Genomic DNA, 21,374 nt, shown 5'->3' with positions numbered 1-21,374 from the left:
GATGTTAACCCAGAGCGTTAGGCGATGTGTGAGAGCAGGTAAGAAGGAGAGCGGTACTCCTCCTGAACCCATAAAATGCCGTCAAGTAGCTGGCCAGCTAACATAATCGAGGGTACAATACACGCCTTTAAAGAAGCCGGTAACAGATTTCAATCCCCCTTCCTCTCTGTTAGATGGCTGCAAGGGAAAGAAACAAAAGGGCTTTGGCCCCTGGAGCGGCAGGGCAGGTCGCCCGGCGCGGCGGCGGCGGGGTGGGAGCGCTCTCCGTGGTGCTGAAGGCGCCGCGCCGGGGCCGCGCCGGGGCCGCGCCGGGCGCTGTCCGCGGTGCTGAGGCCGCAGCCGGCGGTGGCGGGATGTTGGCACCGGGGGAAGGACACTCGGCTTGAATCCTAGGCCCACGAGCAGGGGTTGCAGCATGGGCTGCTGAATATGTAATAGCAAAGGGAATTCATCACAAGTTGGTTTATGATGCCGGCTATAAACGCCTCGGTGAGTTAGGAGCTCTGTTGGGCTTAAATTACAGGTAGCTGGGTTTTTTTTTTCAGGAGAGAGACCTTAGAAAATCAGACTGATAGCAGGAGCCACTTTGCCCAAAGTTTATGTCTTGTTTTACGTGCTAAAGCTGGCCGTGAATATCATGTTTTCGGAACTGCTCACCGAAACTAAATTAAATAAATAATAATAAAAAAAAATCAGTTTAGTCAGGAAGCTACATCTGAGCATTCACAATTTAAAAAGTATCTAAAGATGCCTAATGTCCTTTATTTCAGCAACACCAGGGGAAAGAGGAGGGAGGCGAAGAACGTTCACAGTATTCACGTGGGTCGGTTTTATTTTTACTTGGACTAAGATAAAATATGAACGAGTAGAAGAGAATAAACGAAATAGAAGAAAAAGCATCTCTCTGCATTTTTACTGGGAGATATTCTAAGTGTGAACTGAAGGAGTCGCTAGATATCCTTGCTTTTAACACTAGGTGTTCTTTTAAAGTGCTCCAATAGTCAAATCGTCTGATTGAATTCCCTGCTAGACTGCAGAACTAGCCATTCATGATACTTATTTTTGACACTGCAGTTATGCCTCCATCTTAAAGAAAAAAAAATCAATGATGTTTAATAATGCCCTCACAGAATGTACATTTCTTTTCATCAGCGTTTTACAGTGTTTTAAGTAAATGCGTGCAGAGGAAATCAGTAAGCCGTAATGATAAAAAGTTACTGTGAATTGCTAACACTCTTAGGGGTACAGAGCACCAACATTGCAGGTTATAATTTAAATGATGCTGTTACTTATTTACATGTTTACAATACACAGATGTTATTTAAGAATAAACTATAACTCACCTCTGCCATGCTCTACTTCTGACAGATTCCACGGAGTGTTTTCATTAGCTTGCCATCATCGGTATTTATTTCTGTAAAGTCAGGTCTATTCTGTGTTCATCTGTATGTATCTGTGGGTGAAGTCTCTCAGTGATATTTTCTTTAGTAATAAAAGGCAAGGAGGGAGATAAAGGAGACAAAAGATGTCTGTAGGCAGAATGTAGAATAAAATGAATTCATTTTCCTGGTGGGGAATCTAGGAATTATCTTTTAGTGTCTGTAATAAAGCTTAAGTAGGTTCAGCAAAAGCTTCACTTAGATTGCAAAGTCTGACAGTCCTGGTTCAATGTATTTTAATGGATACCGGCACACAACTAATTGTATTTCCAAGGAAAATCTGAAGTACTCCACAGAATGAGTTTATCTTCTTTGGAACACCTGGCCAAAAGACAAAAGTCTGTGGCTGCGTTTGCAGGTACAAACTCAGTATCCCATTATCAAACTGAGAAGTGCTATTGTTCTCACTGAGGACTGCAAAATGACAAACTACATAGATCTCTCAGTACAGGGAGGAACAGCAACATTTCCATGATACTAAAGTGAAAGGAAAGCAGAGTGCAAAATAAGACAGTGGCAGAATGAAGTGCAAAACATAAACTAGTAAATCCCCAAGTTACTGTCTTTTAAGCAGCATTGCAGTTTCAAGCAAGTTGAGCGAAACAGGTCTGTGCATTCAACAAGGCTGTTTTACTGCTGCCGATTCCTGTTTACCTTGCAAAAGCAGGCTGGTGCTCTGTAATCACTGGGTCCGGAGCAAGTTCCTAAGCACTCTCAGTATACAAGCCATCGCATTTACCCTATTTCATGCATTAACGTGAGTAACAGTTAATGAATGTAAATATCATGATCTTTTTTTTTTTTTTTAGCCTAAACGTTACTCTGATAACCTGCATGACTTTATTGTCAGCCTTCTTTTTCAACTCTAACGCTAAGTGATTTCGACCCAGGCAGTCAGCTATTAAAATGCATGAATTGATTTTTACACACCCGATTCCCTTCTCCCCTACGGCTCCCCCCCTCCCCCCCCCCCCCCCCCCCGCTACAGACCCTTATAGCTATTGTTCGGAACAACTGAAATACTAATAACAATTAGAAGCATGTAAATAAACCCGAGCTGTTTTTCCTCCGACAACGCTAGGCGATCAGATCGGTTGCATAATAGAATTTGGGAGGGCTGTCTGGCAGGCATCCTTAAGAAGAGAAGAGCTATCTCAATTTCTCTCACTTAATCTTGGCTTCGCGTCAGAAGCTGTGCAGCAGTGCAGTAGAATGGGAGCACGGCAAAAGCTTCGCCAGTGAAACGGCTGGTGCTCATTGACTCTCGCTATGTGGCGATACCTCAGCGATTTCTCGAGCTGGATTATCTATTGATTTTCCTCCTTTCTTGCCTCCCAGGTTTACCCGGCTGGACATTGTGTGTGTTTGGATTTCTCAAGGATTCTCCCCCGACTAACATGGATGTCCCACCATTCCTTGCAGTTGAAGGTTGCTCCTTGGCGCAGTGAATGAAGAACATGCAGGGATTGCTAATGGTTTGGGAAGCGTAGACTCTCTCCTCTCTCTGTGACCATGCCGTGATCGTGTCTGAGGGCCATCAGTTTACGTATCCTCATTCTCACCCTACCGGGAAACCTGACGGCTTAGAAGGGGGAAGTGAGGCAGCGCGTGTGTGCATAGAAACATCATGAAGATTATTTCCCCTATTGTAACTAATCCAGTCTTCAGATGCACCATTAGACTCCTTCTTTGCTTACTGTGGATTGGATATTCTCAAGGAACCACACATGTATTAAGATTTGGTAAGATTTCCCGACACTTTTTTCATTGTGTATTTAAGCCTGAATGCGATATGCGTAGGATTGACTCAGAAGGGGGTGCTGGGGGAGAGCTGGGACGTGCTACCGGAGTCAGGCACCGAAGTCCCTCTTTATTTTGCATCCGGAGGGGTGAATTGCTATGTGTTTTTTCTGTCGCTGCAGCTCATTGTAGCCGTAGTAACGGCACGATGATGACCATAATTATAATAACAATAGGGAGAAAAATGACTGGCAAATGCGTTTGCCTAAGGCTCTGCGCAGCTTGCGTGGCTTCCTCGTAATGTACCTTTTTTGTTTCCATAGTAGTGGAAAGCGTGGCTAATACGGTGCTTGATCAGTTAAAAATCTGTCAACTAGTTGTTAAGTTTCGGCCGCCCGTCTCTGGTCCACCCGAGCCCATCCCGTGTGGGCGCGACGCTGAATGTGAGACCTTCGCGCTGATTTCCCTTGAAGCGTCTGCCTCGTCGCTTGCCTCTTCGGTGGCGTTTAGGGTTAGAGAAGAGAGGATTTCTGTCTCGGGCGGTGGTTCTGAAAGAGCCTTTGCGATACGTTTCAAAACCACAGCTTTTCTATGCGAGGAAAGTTGTACAAGTTCCCCCCGCCCCCGGAAAAAAAAAAAAGCGAGCGAGAGAGAAAAGTCATAGATCAGAGTGAAATTTCAAGGAGCGTAGAGCGGTTTTACAGTTTAAAGACTACCCAGCTGGACCATGAAACTAACCTTAACAGCTCTGCCCTGTGTACGCGCGCCTGTGTACGTGTGTATTAGCGAGCAAGCGAGGGAGACCTTTCAGCCGCTGCATCCCCTATAGAAGTTTCGCTGTGAGGAAGGGCAGGACGGCACCGAAACTTAACCGCGGGTCCGAGGGGGGCTGCGCGGCCCGGAGAAGTCCTCCGGGGCGAGCCGCGGCGGGAGCTCCTCGCCCGCCTCCGCGCCCTGCTGGCCGTCCGGGCCCCGCCGGCGAGCCGCGGAGGGGGCAGCCCGAAAGTTGCTTCCCCAGGCAAGAGGCATCCATCCTCCTTGCCTACCGAGAGCACGGCTGGAGGGAGGAGGCGCGGATCTCCCGCTTTCGCGCTGGCCGCGATAAGCTGGAGCAGCCGCTACATCCATTCCCATGGGGCACAGAAAGCTCCCGTCTTCGCCTGGGAGTATGCCTTGGTTTGTATCTGATTTTGATTAAAATCCCCAACACTTCCCCCCCCCCGCACGTACTTTTATGTGGAAGGGAAAGTGGGTAATGATTAAAAAGTCACCCGGCTGTTACCCATCTCGTGTGCTGAATTCCTAGTAGTACTTATTTTCTGCTTCCATCTGGTCTAAAGGTGGTGCTTAAGGCACGTTGCTCGTAGCAACCGTCTTCAGGAATGCTTGTTTCTTCGGACATGGCTAAACGGGTCGGGATACCATTGCGGGGTTTCTTTTGCATTCAGTTTGATCCATAGTCACGGCCGTGAGATTAGCGCTAGGGCTGCCTGTGAACTGGCACTGTTCGGCTGTCTGTCCTTCCACGAATCGGAATTCACAACCGGTGCCGAGGGTCGGTGTCTAGGAGTCTGAATTACTTTCAAGGGTAGCTGTGTAAACAAACATCTTCCGGGCCACACCGCTAGCAAGAGGTGAGCTTTCCTCCTTTCGGTTCGCATTCTCTCTGAATAGTTACTCCAGTGTACCTATAGAGCGAGCCCTGGAGAGCAGCGTTTTGGGAAGGATTAGAATAACAAACAATCCCGAGACCGAAGGGTGGTGCAGCGGGACTCCGGCGCCCAGTGACATGGTCGCGCACGCCTGTATTTTCCTAGGCTAACTTCCCTTTCCCAACTGCCTCCTGGCCACACCGGCGGTGAACGGGTTGTGCTCGCTCCACTGTTTGCAGCAGCGAAGTATGTATGATAAGTCCGCTTCTGAATCACCGCGTGCTTTTTCTTGTCTTTCGGAAGAATTGCCGCCAACCCATCTCCGAGGCTTAGAAGTAGGTAGGGAGCAGCTGGTTAGTTTATTTTAATATGGGAAATGTTAGACGTAAGAGAGAGCGAGGAAGACTTTTGCCCTGCTCAGCCGGGCCTGTTGCACATGTCTGTTTTAGGGAGCCTGGATTTAGCCTAATCCCGGTGTGGAGTGACTCTGACCGCCAGAGAACTCCAGCTCCTTCCCCAGAGGCTGACATGTCTGCCTCTGTGTAGGACATGGCGGGCAGGAGGGAAGGAGCAGGGAGTGAGCTGTGGAAAAGCTTTGGTTAGTTCTGAGAGGGCAATTCCCCGCCGCCCCCTCCGGGTTCCCGTGCTATCTGTCCCTTTGGGATGTCCTTGCGACCAGGAGGACGGGATGCCGGTGCCTTCCCGTGGAGTCCTTCCCGAGGAGAAACGAGAGCCGAGGAGATTCCCTCCAGAAGCCAGCCTGCCAGCCCCCGCTCTTCTTCCTCAGCCAGCAGCGCTATGGCAACAGGGGAGAGCTTGAAGCCTGCCAGAGCTCCAGCCCCCTCATTCCTCCCGTGCAAATTAACCACCATGGATTCGCATTGTCCTTCCCACGGCTCCTCTCATTGTTGGGACTAGCCGGCGTGTCCTTTCTCTCTCTCTTTCTCGCTCTCAAGCTACCTTTTAGCAACCACCCAGGGACGTCAAGCCGCCTGGGTTATCTGTGGAATGCGGGGGGTTATTTTTGCTTGCGCCTCGTAGAGCAAACGCGGGGGGGGGCTGGCGCGATGGCATCGTTCCCCCCCCAGCGGCACTCACTCAGGCAGCCGGACGGCCGCCTGCTGCCGCTGCTAGGGCAGGGCAACGTGGTATTTGGGCATCACACCAGGCGCCCTTCCTAAATGACACCTTGCTTCATGGGGCACGGGGCCAAGCTCCCTCCCTTGCCCTTTCTACATGGCTTCCCGTCAGCAAGCCCAGGAAACGCTGGGGAGGAGGCTTGTGCCCACGGTACTCGAGGATTTCAAACGGGAATAGTCCTAAGCCATTGCTGCCGATAAAAGGACGGGTCCCAGCTTGACGAGGGAGAAAAGCAGCAGCCGAGCATTTGTCTCTCCGCTGTGCTAAGTGTGATGGAAACCTTTGCCTTATCACTTGGCACCGCACGAAAGCCAAAATACGTGACCGCCGGCAGAACCGTTCCGGGTTCGGGGGTCACGGTTCGTAGCTTTCCGATTCACTGCTCCTGTGTAAGAGCAGACCCCGGGCAGCGGCCCCCCAGAAACACCAGGTAGCCCGGTAGAGCCACAGCCCAGCCGAGCCGAGCCGAGCCGAACCGAACCGAACCGAGCCTCCTCTCCGCCCCCGACCGCTGGGCACGGCGGGCGGCCCCAGCCCCTCGCTTTTGCCTTTACCTCCCCCGGGACAGCCCAGCACTTTGCCCCGGCAGGCTGAATTAACAAGCCATTAAAAGCTGTTAACCACCAGTAACTGCTCACCTGTGTTTTCCGAAACCCGCCCCTTCCCTTGCCCAAGGCAGTAAGAGCCTGGGCTGTTTAGAACCTCTCTTTTCTTACCTATTCCTCCACGGGGCACGAATGTCAGCTCTTTAAAATTTAGAGCACTCTCAAATAGCCTCCTTTATTTAAATCGCCCGTTTCGGGCCTTGTCTCTGCCGCCGAGAGCAATTCGTCTTTCCCACAGCAAAGGTGTGAAGAGGGACCGGTGATTGGAAGGGGAAAGCCTTGGCCTTCGCGTTTTCTCACTCTCTCCCAGGTACCTCGTTATTCGTGAAGTGTGGTGAAAGGCTAAAGACCTTCACCGCAGGGCGCCCACTGGCCTGATAACTGTTTCCCCACTTTGTGAGCTAGTTTGTTTTCTTCAGCACATTCAAAAAGAAGGGTAAAGAAAAGCAGAGGCCCGCGTCTGCAGTCTCGACTCTTTCTTGCTTTGCAGTTGCCTGACTTCAAGCAGACGAGGAAGGGAGCCGAATGTTGTGAGTTACAATGAACTATAAGGGAACGGTGGGTGGCTGGGTGACTTCTTCCAGCTTAAAAGCAAAAGAAAACCAAGAGAGAGAGGAGAGCGCTTTTCAAGGAACGAAGGGAGAGTGTTGAACCCTTACTAGAAACATTTCCTACTACTGACTCCCCACCCCCCCCGCCCCACCAAACTCTTATAAAGCCTAGCACTTTCCCATTGCCCTCCATAAAATAATAATAATAATCGTAATAATAATAATAGCAAAGCAAAGCTGTATGTGATAATGTAATCTTTGGGACTTAAGAAAAAACAACCTGATTTTTCAGCTCCATTGTGGGAACCTGGGGAGGGGAATTACTATACTCTGGAGTCATCCTCCGTGAAGGTTAGGACGGTTTTCATCTGACATACTTCTTAGCTGAGCTCCTTTGGCTCAAACAGATTGAATTTGCCTCTATAAAATTCTTTTTACGACAGTGAGCATGGCAAAACCAGAGAAGAGGTTGGCTCATTGCGTCCACTGCTTGTGCCAGCGAGTGTGAAACCACACGTTTCTGGGATTCAGGTGACCATTTTAACATAGTAGCATTTTAAACCAGCAATGTCATGGACAGCAGTGAGAGTCAGCTCTGTGCAAAAAGGTATGAGATAAGAGTTGAAGTGAAAAGTACCTGCTGGGTAATCAAGTAGGGTTTTCCTAGACTAGACCTGCATTAGCTCTCCTGGATGGGCGCTTTCTCTCCTTTGGATTTTGCACTGACACCCTTTTAGTGGAAGGAGGTAACCTTTCCGCCCGTATTTAAGAGAGAAATGAGAAAATGTACGTATCTGGCTTTAGTGGGGAAGGCAGTCTGCCTTCAGATCAAGAGTGCCATGAAAATCTGCAAATAAACACTTGTTGTGGCAGCCCTCAGAGGTCCGTGGCTTGGTAATTCCAGTATTTAGAGCCAATGGAAATTTTACTGCCAAGGACGAGCTTTCAATATGTGTTAACGTCCTCGCGGAGAGGAGTTCAAAATCACTCTTACAAACAACAACAGAAATCTTTGAAAGCAGAGTAAGGTTAAGAGCCTCGGGAAGGCAGCAAGGAGGTGAGAAGCATTGTTATTGACTGGTCTAGATGAAACAGCACAGAGGAAGATTTCAATTTGATAACGTCACAGCCCTTCCTGTTTTTCTTTGCTGCTTCTGCTGACAATTTTGTAAGGTAATTAAATTGGCTGATTGAAGTCACAGTGGTCATGGGGCGATAAAGACCATTTGGATTTAATGGAATTTAGAAACAACGGTGCGCTGCACACAACTCTTACAGAACGAGAATTTTAATGACTCATTCAGGGTGCTGACTACATAGAACGTCCTGGACGAGTTTAATTGAAAGGGCAAAGCAGATTAGCTGTATACAGTCTTTATTGCACTAGATAGGGGAATTAGAATTATCCTTTTAAAAGACTCATTATTGCATTATCAAGATTTAATGTAGGTTAAGAAAGCTTTCATCCGTGTGGGCTTTCTGGAATATCCCCAGATCCTTTCACCCCGTGTTTGGAACACCAGTAGCCTTGTAAAATGATTTTCACACAATTGTCCGATAGATTGGATGCTGAGAAGTATAACTCGCTTCTTACTGACTGCTACTTGTCTTTTGAAGTGATGCGAAGTTCAAGTAATACCTCCCATTTAAATGTGGTTGCTGAATGAAATGGTTTCTGTCACCGGAGATAAGAAACCAGAGAAAAAGATTTTTCTAAACTATTAGAGAGGTTTTTTTTATTTATTTTATACAAGAGAAAATCCCCTCGATTTAGAAAAAAATAAACCAAATATTTTGTAGTCATTGCAAACAATACCAGGTCTTTTTCCCCTACTTAAAAATATTTACCTTGTCTGTTTCTGAGTTTTAACCTTCACCCTCTTTAATCTCTTCCAGAGGAACAACTACTAGAAGTTCTGTCAATAATGCAAAAGAGAAACTAGAAGGTGCCTTATTTCCATACTCCTCAATCTGCAAGGCAAATTAATGTTTCCCAAATACGCTTTTTATAATGTCATGCTGTAATGTTTGTTGGAAGATTAGATTAAACAATAAGATAACATAATGTCATTATGCTGTCACATCTGAATTGGAATATAGAGAATCAAAGACCACTGTCATATCAATACTTATAATTTTGGCCCCCCCCCCCCCCCCCCCCCAGTCTTTCGGCTCCTTTATTATACAGTAATAATTGTCTTAGGGTTATATAGTGCCTTCAACTTAAACAGCCAAAGCTTTCAGTAAAGCAAAGAGTACAGAACAAACATGTAATGATCATTATTCCGTTACTGGAGCTCAGCCAGCTCTGGATAAACTAGATGGTATTGGAATACTATGTAAAACACTAAAGAGAAGCTCAAAAAATGTATCCTTAATTTCATTAAAAAGTAATTCTTAATGAATTAAACCCACAAAGCATTTTTTTGTTTGGGCAAAAATTAGAAGTGACCTGTGGGTGCGGTGCTCAAGACTGCTCTTTTTACGTTTCCTGCAAAGATATACTTGGATCAAAATTTGCAAGTGATTTGGATCAGCCTGGATTCAGATTTCCTTGAATATTATTCTTGCGTAGTCTTTCCAAAATGCTGTTGAAATACAATAACTCAACTAGGAATGTGTTCAGTAGCTTTGTTTGATGTATCTTTCAAATGAAATACACATTTTTAGATAATATATTTTTAAAGTGTTTCAATTTCTAGGTGTTTCTGCCTGGGGTATAGAAAAACAGGTTCCTTGATAGTATTGTGACTGGTGTCTACAGTAGGGGTAGTTTAAAGCACAGCTACGCTATAGTGCTTAGATAACAATGTTTGTCCTTAGATAACAATGTTTTGTTATCATCGCATCAGAAGGTTAATTCATTTATGGGTCTCACAGAATTTCGTCTTTATATTTGGGGAAATACATTCATTCATATTAGCTGAATGTCTATTTATTACATTTGTATTTCCATTCCCAAACTCTTTAAAAACTCATTTTTTCAAGAATATGGTTACTGGGATTTAAAAGTCAGTTGAACGAGGAATGCTGAAAATGTCAATATTTCAGCATGGAACCCCCCCTGATTGTTAGAGTCACTAATTTTCGTATTAGGCTCAGTAACACTCTGACAGAAGAACAGTCCAGGGAAAGCTTACTTACTATGCTGTAAAGAACTGTTGTTCAGGAGACTCGATGAGTTTTTTTAATTCAATGTATGATGGTTTTTTTTATCTTCTTCTATCTTAATATTTTACTGGGTCTCTGATGTTTCTTAATTATATAAACAGTCTATCTGATTTCAATGTGTGTACCTAAATCTTAAAGTACTAAATGATCCATGCTGTATTTTTACGGATGAATGGAAAAAGTAATGTTGTTTTATGGGTGGGCAAAATAATTTTGAAAGAACAATGCTTTTTTTTTTTTAAACTTTTGCACCTTGAATCGTTTGATCCCTTCCCTCGCCTCCTCTTTTTCCTTGTTTTTGTTTAATAGCTGAAATAGAAAATGATTACTTACCTCTCTGAAAGAGGAATGTATGTTTGAATGTTATTCTTCTGATCCTTTTTGGAAAGTCTTTGCTTTTCTAACTTTCTGGGGAAAATGCACAAAGAAATTAAGAAAATCTGAAAGGCCTCATCTCTGTCTAAAAATTAAACTTCTAGTCCAAGCCCAGTCTTAGGCCTCCTCTGCATTATTTGGAGAGTGGACGAGGCAGAAGGATTAGACAAGGTTGGCTTAGGCTGGATAACTCTTGCATGGCAAAAGTTAGGCTAGATGAACCATGCCTTTCATGACATCAGCAATATGGAGGAAGAGAAAGTGAATTGAGTAGGGATTTTTGTTTTCTCCCCAGGTTTTGAGGTTTATTACCACATACTGAACTCAATTTCTCAGAAAATTAAAAGGGAAAGATAAATAAGTTAATGGATCAACAGCTTGTTCCTGATACTAAAATACAAAAAAATCCTGAAACAGAAACTGCTCATTCATTCTGCTAAAAACTCACCAGCAAATGAGCAGTGCTTGTTTTCACAATAGGTAATCATAATCAGTCCTGTAAATAAGGACTTGTTTGTGAACATATATATTTAACTGATTACTTACTCTACAGAAGTCTGAGTAAAGTTTATCAAGCTTGCTTCAAAAGATGCAGAACTACTTCAGCTTTGGAAGAGCGTGCCATCTTCACATTTAGCTCTTTCTGTATCTCCAGTAAAATATTTCAAATTAAGTGTCACGTTTCTCTGAATATAAAAATAGCTATTACTTTAAAGTGGTTTTTGTCATAAGGTAACTGATACTGAATTTAAAACACTTTTATTAAAATGCTCATTCATGTGCATATACACCCTTAATAGGTAATAATCTGGGTAAATTTATTAAGGATTACTTTATAATTGAACTTGCCATCCACCTGGGCTTTTGTCCCTCTCCAGGAGCTAAATATATACCAGCTATTTCAATCAGGTCAGGAGCTAAACATACATCAGCTGTATCAATCAGCTCATATTTATGCTGCTATTTAAAAGTTGCACATTAGGACATGACTTACTGAACAGTCCATAATAAAAATAATTACACTAGTAAGCATGAAACATTTACAAGAAAACCTGAGTCTCATAGCTCACAATGGTCAAATTTATGACTTTCACTTTTTTTTTTTAAAGCATGTAAGCAAATATTTTAAGTCCTGCCTCAATAGTTCACATTGTAAAACCTTGAAGAAAGCAGTTATTTTACTGGGAGACCAATCAAACCTTCTATTCCTACCTATATTTTCAGAGTCGGTGCTCGATCATCAGTCAATACCAACTACCTAGGTTGTCAGAGAAATACAGTCCTTGATAGTTTAGTTCTAAGTTAATGTGTGTTAGTGTGTTTTTATTTTTATACCACAGATGATATGAAATCTGTGTGTACTTCATAAAGTTTCTTGTATGTAGTTATTCACAACTACAATTTATGGATCAAATATTGAAATGAGATAACTTGTAGTATACTTTAGGTCTGATCCTTCTCTAACTTTCCATTCAGGTTGGTGGCTTATGTTAGTACAAAATGAAAGAAGAATCAGAGCTGTAAATGGTAGGGTACTGTTTAGAAAAAGAATGCTTTAGATCTTTCTAATGCTAAAACTAAATAATTATGTTAAAGTCCATGGAAATTTGTCTGTTTATCCTAGGTATAGTCATTGCCTGGATGAGTTGATGATAGAGTAATCTTCCTAAGATGCACTATTAGGTCTATAGCAACATTGAATGACATGGTGCTCTTCCAGTCAAGCTATCCGTGCTGGTTTACATTAGCTAAGGATCTCATTCCAGACGTGTCTTTCCTTGACATTTTTTTCCCAATTGTTTTTTTTAAAATCACACTACATTTTTTTACACTTAAGTTTGTCATTCACTTACTGACATTAACGATATTTAGCAATGTACTAAGTTGGAAAGGGTATGCTCATTGGTTAAAAATACTGCAGTTCAGTAGTAGCAATACAACTTGATTCACTGATCAAACACTGCAACACAATCAGAAACATTGTGCTATGTAGAAGTATATGTAAATAACAGTAAAGAACATGAAGATTACATATTCTGTAAGAGGAAAGTATTTGCTAAAGCAATAACTTAATTGTTATTCTGCAACATTTATCCTACAAGGCAGGAAATCTTTAAAAGAAATTGCATGTTACTGATTCATTAAGGAATTAGGTAAAAAGATACATTAGGGAAATTAAAATCATACAGAGTACCCTAAATCAGGGGAATTAATTTTCTTTTAAAATGCTTCATCATAGTAATTTTTGGGTTTATATTTGTTAATGGGAACACGTATATTCGCATTTTACGCATTTCAATAACTGAAATTAAAAAAAAAAATCATACAGAACCTTTAAGAAATTCTCAGCATGCATTCAAGTATTACATTAAAATTCATTATTCTTGCTTCATACTGTGCCACTTAACAAGGACCAATATCAGGACTGAACCTTAGGGAACCTAATTTGTAATGTTATTGCTTATCTGATTTTTACTGTTCAACAACGTTTACAGTTTTCATGGCTTACTATACTTACAAAAATATTTTTATTCAAATTGAAAAAGGACCCTAAACCAGCTACCTTTTCCAGTTAATAATTATGCATTTAAAAAAAATATTTATATATTCTTTCTTGGAAAAAGCTGGTCTTTCTGGTGTTATATGGCACCCACATATGCTTCTTTCTAGTCCATATAGCAATAAGCTTTTGGTATTTCAATCACTGAAGCTGGTATTTGAAAAGATTACTGTGCAAAATGGAAATGTAAGGCCAGTGACTAGTCATAGCTAATTTGATGGCAAATATGGAATTCTTCCTTTTAAAAGAAGATGCATTAAGTACTGAGGGAGTGTGTCTTGCTAATTTTTAACAACTATGCTTTTGAGTCAGTCCATTTTCAGAGCAGTGTAGGTTTTTTGGCTAACAGTTTTTTGGTGCTCGCCGTCATACCTTGAGGTCCTGGTCTATTTTAGATGCTGAACTACTTAGACATACTTCCAGATATCCCTGACTACACTATTCTCTTCAGCTGTTTGTGGAGGGAAAAAAAAAAAAAAAAAAGATAGGCAGGATGGAGGTGGTTTGAGAATAATAATGCAGATGAATTAAAGGCCATCAGTGATGAACAAACAACACAAAGGAATTGAGAGGGGTTAACGAAAAAAAAGCTGCACTGCTTACCTACAAAGACCATATACAACCGTGCAAATAGTAAGATTTTTGGTTTCTGTTCACTCAAAACCAACTATAAAGACAATACTTGGCAAAATGATGCAATAACACAAAAAATAAAGTATGGTTTTATTTTTGTAAACTAAACAAGTGCTCAGTTAAATCCTTTGTTTGTTATTGGATATCAAGTATAATGTTTACATAAAGAACAGAAACATAGTTAAATAATCTATTTATGCCCAGATTTGAGCTTTTCTTAGTCTTGAAGGAAACATGCGCGGGGTCAGTTCGGGGGAAGTGGTAAGCGCTGTGCAGGCCTGATCTGTAAGCAGCTGAGGGAAGAAAATGGAAATTTGTGAAAGATACATGTGACTTCCTTTCAGTACTGCTGTATGTATTTGTCTGGATGTCCTTGAGAAGGAAAGACTATAAAATATGACTGTTATTAAGGCTTATCTCTTCAGATCTTGGCAGACTCTATCATTCACGACATTCAATATGCCTGCAGAAACTTACTGTGTGACTGTGATATGGCTAAGAAAAATGTGTCCAAAAATGCATTAAATCAGATTTCCTAATGTCTTTTCAAACCTACCTAAACAATGAAAAATCACATTTAAAGATCAAATCAACATTAGCTAGTCACAGTATCTTCAGTGTTACCTATTTGTGTGACCTTTTGTGTCTAGACATTGCAGATTTCAAATTTAGCTATGCATTTGTATCATTTTGTGATCATTAATGTTCATTAAACATTGCATTTGTTGGAACTCGAGGTAAGACTGTACCATATTCTCATATAAACAATGTGGGTTGCTTTTCAGAGCATTTTCCACTCTTCATTCATGGGAAGATGCTTGAGTTGGATAAAACTGTTGTGTCTAGCTGTCTTGTGGGCACAGGAGCTCTGTTCACATTGATTTCCTTTACTCTCCTGACTCTCATCTTCTAGTTTGTAAGAAAGTTGCAACACATGTTTTTGGAAGCCTTTTTTTCTCCTGTTACCACAGACCATTCAAAAAAAATCCTTTCTACTTTGGAGTTGTACTCTGTACTCATTTCTTACTCATCAGAACCCATCTGATGGTTATAAGGACAGAAAACTAAAAGCTCTTTGTCATCTGCTCTGCTCTGGTTATATACTTACAAAAGTAAACAGCAGTATTTTCACTAATCCATATTAACAATAGATTATTGGACTTCTGATGATAAGTCCCTTTATTACTTATCTTATTTTTTTGGCAGTCATTTCAGAGTGACACAGTGTCTTTGTGACTTGAACAAAGGAACTAGGCAGCAATAGTTTTACAAGTACAGCCCTGTGTGAATGTGTGCACGTACATACGTTTTCCTGCTGTGGTAGCCCAAATGGGGGGGGGGGGAGAAAAAGAAAAAAAGAAAAAAAAGTGGGAGCATGTCTCCTATGCTGGAGTTGTCTTTAACATAAACCAGGAAAATTGCCTGAGGGTGCATCAGGGGTCTTTGATGGAAGGACTCATAAGGACTATCCATCTGCTTCCTGACAAGTAGTGTGAGCATGGTATAGCAAAGAGCTGTGAAGGTGGCAGAATCTGTTCTCACGTAGTGTGATCTTCATGAATATTTTCAAAGTGGTCATGAAAACAAAACATTTTCAAGAAAGAAGCTATGAAATTCAGCAAAAACCACACAAAGTCAAGCGTAGTCATGACAGGAGAAAAAAGAGAACACTTCAGGATTTGCTACCCAAAGAAAGAAAAACTAAATTCTGTGAATGAAGCTATGGATATATACATGCTCTTACGCATTCAACACCCACTCCTCTCCCCCAGCTGCTAAGAACGTGGAAACGGTACTTGTTAACACGTCAACTCAATTTGCCATGGAGCAATATTCTTAGGATAAGGGAAATGTTCATTTAGAGAGTGGATCTGCCTCTGTGTGAGACCAGTAACAACTTACTTTCACTACTGTTCTAAGAGGAGCTAATTATGCCAGTATTACTGGGTGTGACTAGCAGTACTGTAATTCAGTAGATCGCATTAAAGTGAGTTTCTGCTGCAGTTTAATTTCTTCTTAGCTGGGTTGCCTAAAACTACAGCACTGCAACAAACCTTTAGGTAGATTTTCTGGGTCTCCATGGTAAGGAGCCGTGATATGCTGAGGATCAGCGTAATGTTCTTTGCTGAGCAATTAGGGGAACTCCTGAGAAGACAGAAGAGTCTTCACTGCTTCCATACCTGATTAGGCACAATTTCCACAAAAGCTTACCAACGTGGATAACTTCACAAATATGGTTAATAGGTGGAAAGCCAGAAGGGATTTTACTTCCATGAATCTTCCTGCTGAACAATAATTTTAAAAACCAAGAAGTTGAAGGAAGTGACTAAATATTAGCTTATGTTTTAGAGTTCATTTAGCTCTGAAGCTGAAGTAATCCATGGAAGCTCATTTTGTCTACTTTGGCAGAAAGTAAAACCACTGGAAAACAGAAAATATTTGCTTTGGTGTCACCCTAAAGATAGTTGAGTTGTTTATATTAAGCAAATTGAGAGGAAAAATGGAAGGGGCTAGTCTAGGTGTTAATGAAATATTTTGCAGTTGGTGAAGATTATTATGCTGTTATACAAAAGGATTTTCCACCAGGGCTGGCAAAGGACATGAGTACACTGAGATTATCAGATGCCTTATGAGTTCTGAAACACCCTAAGTACAATATTTTATGTTTGCAGTGATAGTGAGCTGGAAGTGCAGAGGATTAGAGTGTTTTTGCTTTTTAAAATATCTTTAGCTCATGTTTTATAATTAGTTGTCTTAATTAAATTTTTTATATTCTTTGGAAATTAGTTACCTTTCAACAGAATTTCAGATTTTTAAGAAACTCATTTAGGTTGATTTACATCACAGGCAAGAGGTTTTGAACACAAAGGTTATTTCAGAACCAGGACTAATATTAAAACAACTTCTATAAAAGAAGTGCTAGCCTTTTTTTTTTTTTTTTTATAAATGGCATTATCTTGCTTGCAGTATATATTATTATTTTTTTTAAATAATCTTTCTTTCAGTAGCAACCAAATATTTTACTTTTTTTTTTTTTTTTTGTCTTATGCAAACACTGTGGTCAGTCATACAAACAGTAAGTGAGACAAAACTTTTCAAATGGACTTAAGTTGCATTTAAAAAAAAAAGTCTTAAATTAATGTGCTGCAAATGTCTGAAGTAATGGGCTTCAGGCATAACTATAACTTCACATGATGATATCAGTGTCTGTTTCCCTGCACTGGGCTTATGTGATTCAAGACATTCATTTTACTTTTTTCTTATCAGAATTAATGTAGGTATAAACCTATCTTTCATGACAAGAAATTTTATTAAGAATTTGAAAATGCACATGACAGTTGGTAGGACTCTTTTAGAGCTAGTTTAAGCATCACCTTTTTTAATACAACCCATTCTTAGGAAAGGAACTGATGAAAATATAAATATATTGTTGTTTGAAGATACTCTTTCTAGAAATCTAGAAAATGATGAAAAACAGAGAAAGTCGACTAACAAATGGTTATTAATTTTTTTTATAAAAGAATATTGTAATTGATATATTTTCAGGTAGGTTGTTAAAAACAATGAAAGGAAGTATGAATAACAAAGAAGAACATTATGTAATTCATTGCCAAGGAGTGCTCTGGTTCCCACCCCCTCAGCAATTATATATGTTTAAGGAAGAAAGGTCTCCACTGGACCTTATTGCTACTTCTGGCTCTGAGAGATCCTAAGTAAATATGAAAAGCAGGAGAAATCAGAGTAAGAATATGTTTCTCTTGTTTTCTTTTCCTTTCCCTTAAATTTTGGCTGTTGAACTGTGTTGGATACAGGTAGTGTGTGTTGGAAAAATGGTTATTTTCCATGCTACTTTATGGCCATTCTTATGTTATATTCTCTATAACATGCATAGTCAGAGAAAAAATAGAAAGTGATGTCAGTGAGCTCCTGTGCTGTTACTGGAGATTAAGATAATGAAGGTTAAGAAACAAATAATACAGCCTTCATATATGGATGAAGGAATGGGAAACCTTTAGATACTGCAGAGGAAAAGAGAATTTTAAAATAAAAGTTAAATGTGATGTCAATAACAAATGGTATATGGCAAGGAAGAATATGGAATAGAAATGGAACAAGGAAAAATAAACACTGAGTAAAGCAGTACTTAGCCAAAGGTGGACATTCAGCCCCGCAGTGGAAAATGACATGGAAATGTAGTTCTGGAGTAGGGTCATGAAAAGAGCTTATTTGTCTCTTTGCAGAAAGATATTAATGAGAATATTGGCAAGTGTAGTGGCCAATATATGTTCCTTTTTGAAATGCAGCATCTCTAGGAAAACATCACAATCTTTGTTGAATGTTATTTCAGCATTTATGTAGAATAAAGGCTTGCTTTAAAAAATGTGAAGTTATCATTGGAGATCCCCAGGTAAAATACTAAACAGAGTCTGGACGATTTTGCTTCTCTGAGGTTTGTGCTAGCAGTGGAGCCTATGGCCTATTGAAATGAAGAGATGTGGATGATGGTATTTCTAATTACACAAGCTTGTATCCAGCTTGTCAGTTTCTTGTATGACTTCTCTCAAAAGAAGAATGTGTTCAGCCAGGGTAAAAATGTGAAAAAGTTTCTAGGAAACTTGGAGGTAAGAGTAAATTTATCTTATTTAAAAAAAACCCAAACAACCAAAAAAGATTTCTTTCCTTCTGAACACTGATATTACAGATTTAGAGACTGGAAAAGTACTATTTTAAGAGCACAGAAACTAGAGAGCATAGTTTCATGCTATGATCAAACTCTGCTGCTGAGAAACATTACTGTGTCATGAGAAATGAACTATTGGCCATTGTTAGATCAATAGATCACTTTCATCATTACCTCTATGGGAGAAAAATCATTATTCAAAATAATCCTACAGCTGCCCAGTGGCTGTTGAGAGTCCAAAGCCCAGAAGGACAATTGGCTCACTGGTTCCACAAAATAAAGCAGTATGATTTCATCTTTCAGTATCTTCATGGAAAAAGTAATGAAGACATTGATGCCTTATTAAGGACACTGTGTTTGTGTACTTTAAGCATTACATGTGCAAAGAAGTTAGAGTTTTCATCCATATGCCAGGATTCTACATATGCCAGTTTTCTAGAAATACTTCCTTCAGACAAAATAAAAAGAACTACAAGTATAGTTGTATATAAAGCTAATGACACAATTATGAAATGATTCATTACAAATAAATCTCAAGAAGCCCTCCTCAAGAATCTTGTGTTATCTGTCTGATCTAGCTATTCTTGAAATGGATCTTCCATCAGCTTGCTTGTTTGACTGGATACTACTCCAAAAAATGGATAAATGTTGGCAATGACCAGAAAAATACACAAGAGAGAAATTGCAGTTATGTTAAAATAAAACATTAATTTAAAAATACCACAGATTCAAGTGAGTACTGTACCTGAATGACAGCCAGTGGTTCTCAGGAATCTGCAAATGGTTACAAGCAGTTATTTTTTTAGGATGCTGATAACTGCTGAAAAAAGATTTTTCTTTTCTTTTCTTAAATTTTTTAAAAAGAATGCTAGTAAATCATGCTACAGTTGGATTTTATGTTACTTTTTACAGATATATCTTGTTGGATTGCTACTGGGAATGTTATGTTTCAGAACTGGGTGTCTCACTTTTGTGTTACTTTCCTAAACATTCTTAAATCCACTGTAATCCTGCTTAACAAAAAATCCAATGTTCAATTTCTAACAGTACTAATATAAAATTCCTGCATGTACTTTGCAAAACATTATAATTGCATTTTAACAGTAGTCATGACAGATCATAGGATTCCATATATGATAGATAAGAAAAAAACCCCAACAAACCACCACACAGAAAATAAAAAAATTTCCAAGTGTTCTTTTACTTATGGAAATAGTAGAAACATATTGTCTGCCCCCCCCCCCCCTTAGTATGCACATGTTAGCATGCACAATACATGCTTTTAGATTTGGTCAAAAAGACAAACAAAATTTTTTGCCTGTGTATAAAACCAATTTTTGTAAAATAAAGTCCGTGCAGTAACTGTATAGCTTTTGTTTAATGACTTCACATTTGGATTTTAAAATTTTGAAACTTTTGGCTTTCAAATTTGAGTAAGCTTGGAATCTGTGGGGTTTTTTTGTTGTTTTGGGTTTTTTTTGTTTTGTTTTTGTTTGGTTTTGGGGTGTTTTGAACCATAGTAAAGTAATAATATTTCCTTTATTAAGTGAAATTCTGTGAGCTTGGTTTTAAGTCAGCATTCTGAAGGATCTGTCAATATGAATGAGGTGTCTGTTTTCTCATAAAACCAAATATGGCTGCTTTCTTTTTGCAATCTGGTTACAATAACTTTTTCGTCAGTGACTGTACAAATAATCTTTAATTCTTATGCTTCTAGAACAGGAATGGTAATTTGTCATTATCAGGAAACCATAAATTACGCTGTCTCTGAATATGATAGAAATCTAAACTGTAATCCTCATTGTTGATAATTCTAAGTGTTTAGAAATGTCTTTGCAGAGTTTTCTTAGTCTCTAAGGAAATATTTGAAAGGTACTTCAGATCAAGCAGAATGGTAAATTATTAACATATTAACTGTTGCTAAAGAACTCCTTGTGGAGATGTTGCTGTGGAAGAACAATGTTCTAAAAGGGACAATCAGGTAGAACTAGGCATTCTTTTGTGTGTATATGAAGCTATTCAAGAATGGTTGTTCCAGAGTTGTTCTGTTAGAACACCACATGTGAGGGCCAAAGGTTTTTAGCACTGCTTTCAGTAAATCCTACAGACTAGTTCATATACCTAATCTATATTAACCGTGTTTCAGCAAATTTAAAATTATGAGACAGAAATTTCCAGACCTAGGTTACAAAGTTCTAGCAAAACCAAAAATGTGTAATTTGGTGATGAAATGTACATCATTTGAGATGTGACAGATGAGCTATCTAAAATGCAGAAATCACTGGCTGAAGAATTATCCATCAATTTTTTAGATATGGTGAATATATAAAATCATCGATCCTGCCATGAAACAGATATGGAAAAGTAGTATCAGCAGTTTCTTATTTTATTTTAAAATAATATAAATAGATAAAAGTGGTTTTGGTTCTTAGGAAAACTTCTATTTTTAATTGAATCATTTTAATAGGATTCTTTATACTTAGTAGTGTCATGGTTTAACCCCAGGCAGCAACTAAACACCACGTAGCTGCTCACTCACTTCCCCCCCACCCAGTAGTATGGGGGAGGGAATCGGAAAAAAGTGAAACTCGTGGGTTGAGATAAGAACTGTTTAATAGAACAGACAAGAAGAAACTAATAGTGATAATAATAACAACAATAAACATGACAATAGTAATAATAAAAGGATTGGAATATGCAAGTGATGCACAATGCAATTGCTCACCACTCACCGACCGATGCCCAGTTAGTTCCCAAGCAGCGATGCCCCCCAGCCAGCTCCCCCAGTTTATATACTAGATGTGATGTCACATGGTATGGAATACCC

At 40.1% G+C, this 21,374-nt stretch overlaps 1 protein-coding gene across 4 annotated transcripts in view; it reads left to right on the top strand.

Moving 5' to 3' along the window:
* GRIK2 (glutamate ionotropic receptor kainate type subunit 2) overlaps positions 1 to 21,374 on the top strand; it is a 432,874-nt gene that overhangs the window by 2,658 nt on the left and 408,842 nt on the right. For 3 of the 4 annotated variants that reach the window (XM_052781434.1, XM_052781430.1, XM_052781433.1), the window contains exon 2: positions 2,778 to 3,181. In XM_052781434.1, the coding sequence (XP_052637394.1) occupies positions 3,067 to 3,181 (115 nt within the window). In that variant the 5' untranslated portion in view covers positions 2,778 to 3,066. Of the gene's footprint in view, positions 1 to 2,542; positions 3,182 to 21,374 lie in introns of those variants that run through there. The other variant, XM_052781432.1, reaches the window with a different exon arrangement.

This window comes from Harpia harpyja, chromosome 3 (genome assembly GCF_026419915.1).
Source record: "Harpia harpyja isolate bHarHar1 chromosome 3, bHarHar1 primary haplotype, whole genome shotgun sequence".
Lineage (NCBI taxonomy): Eukaryota > Metazoa > Chordata > Aves > Accipitriformes > Accipitridae > Harpia > Harpia harpyja.
This window is presented reverse-complemented; position numbering and strand designations above follow the sequence as displayed.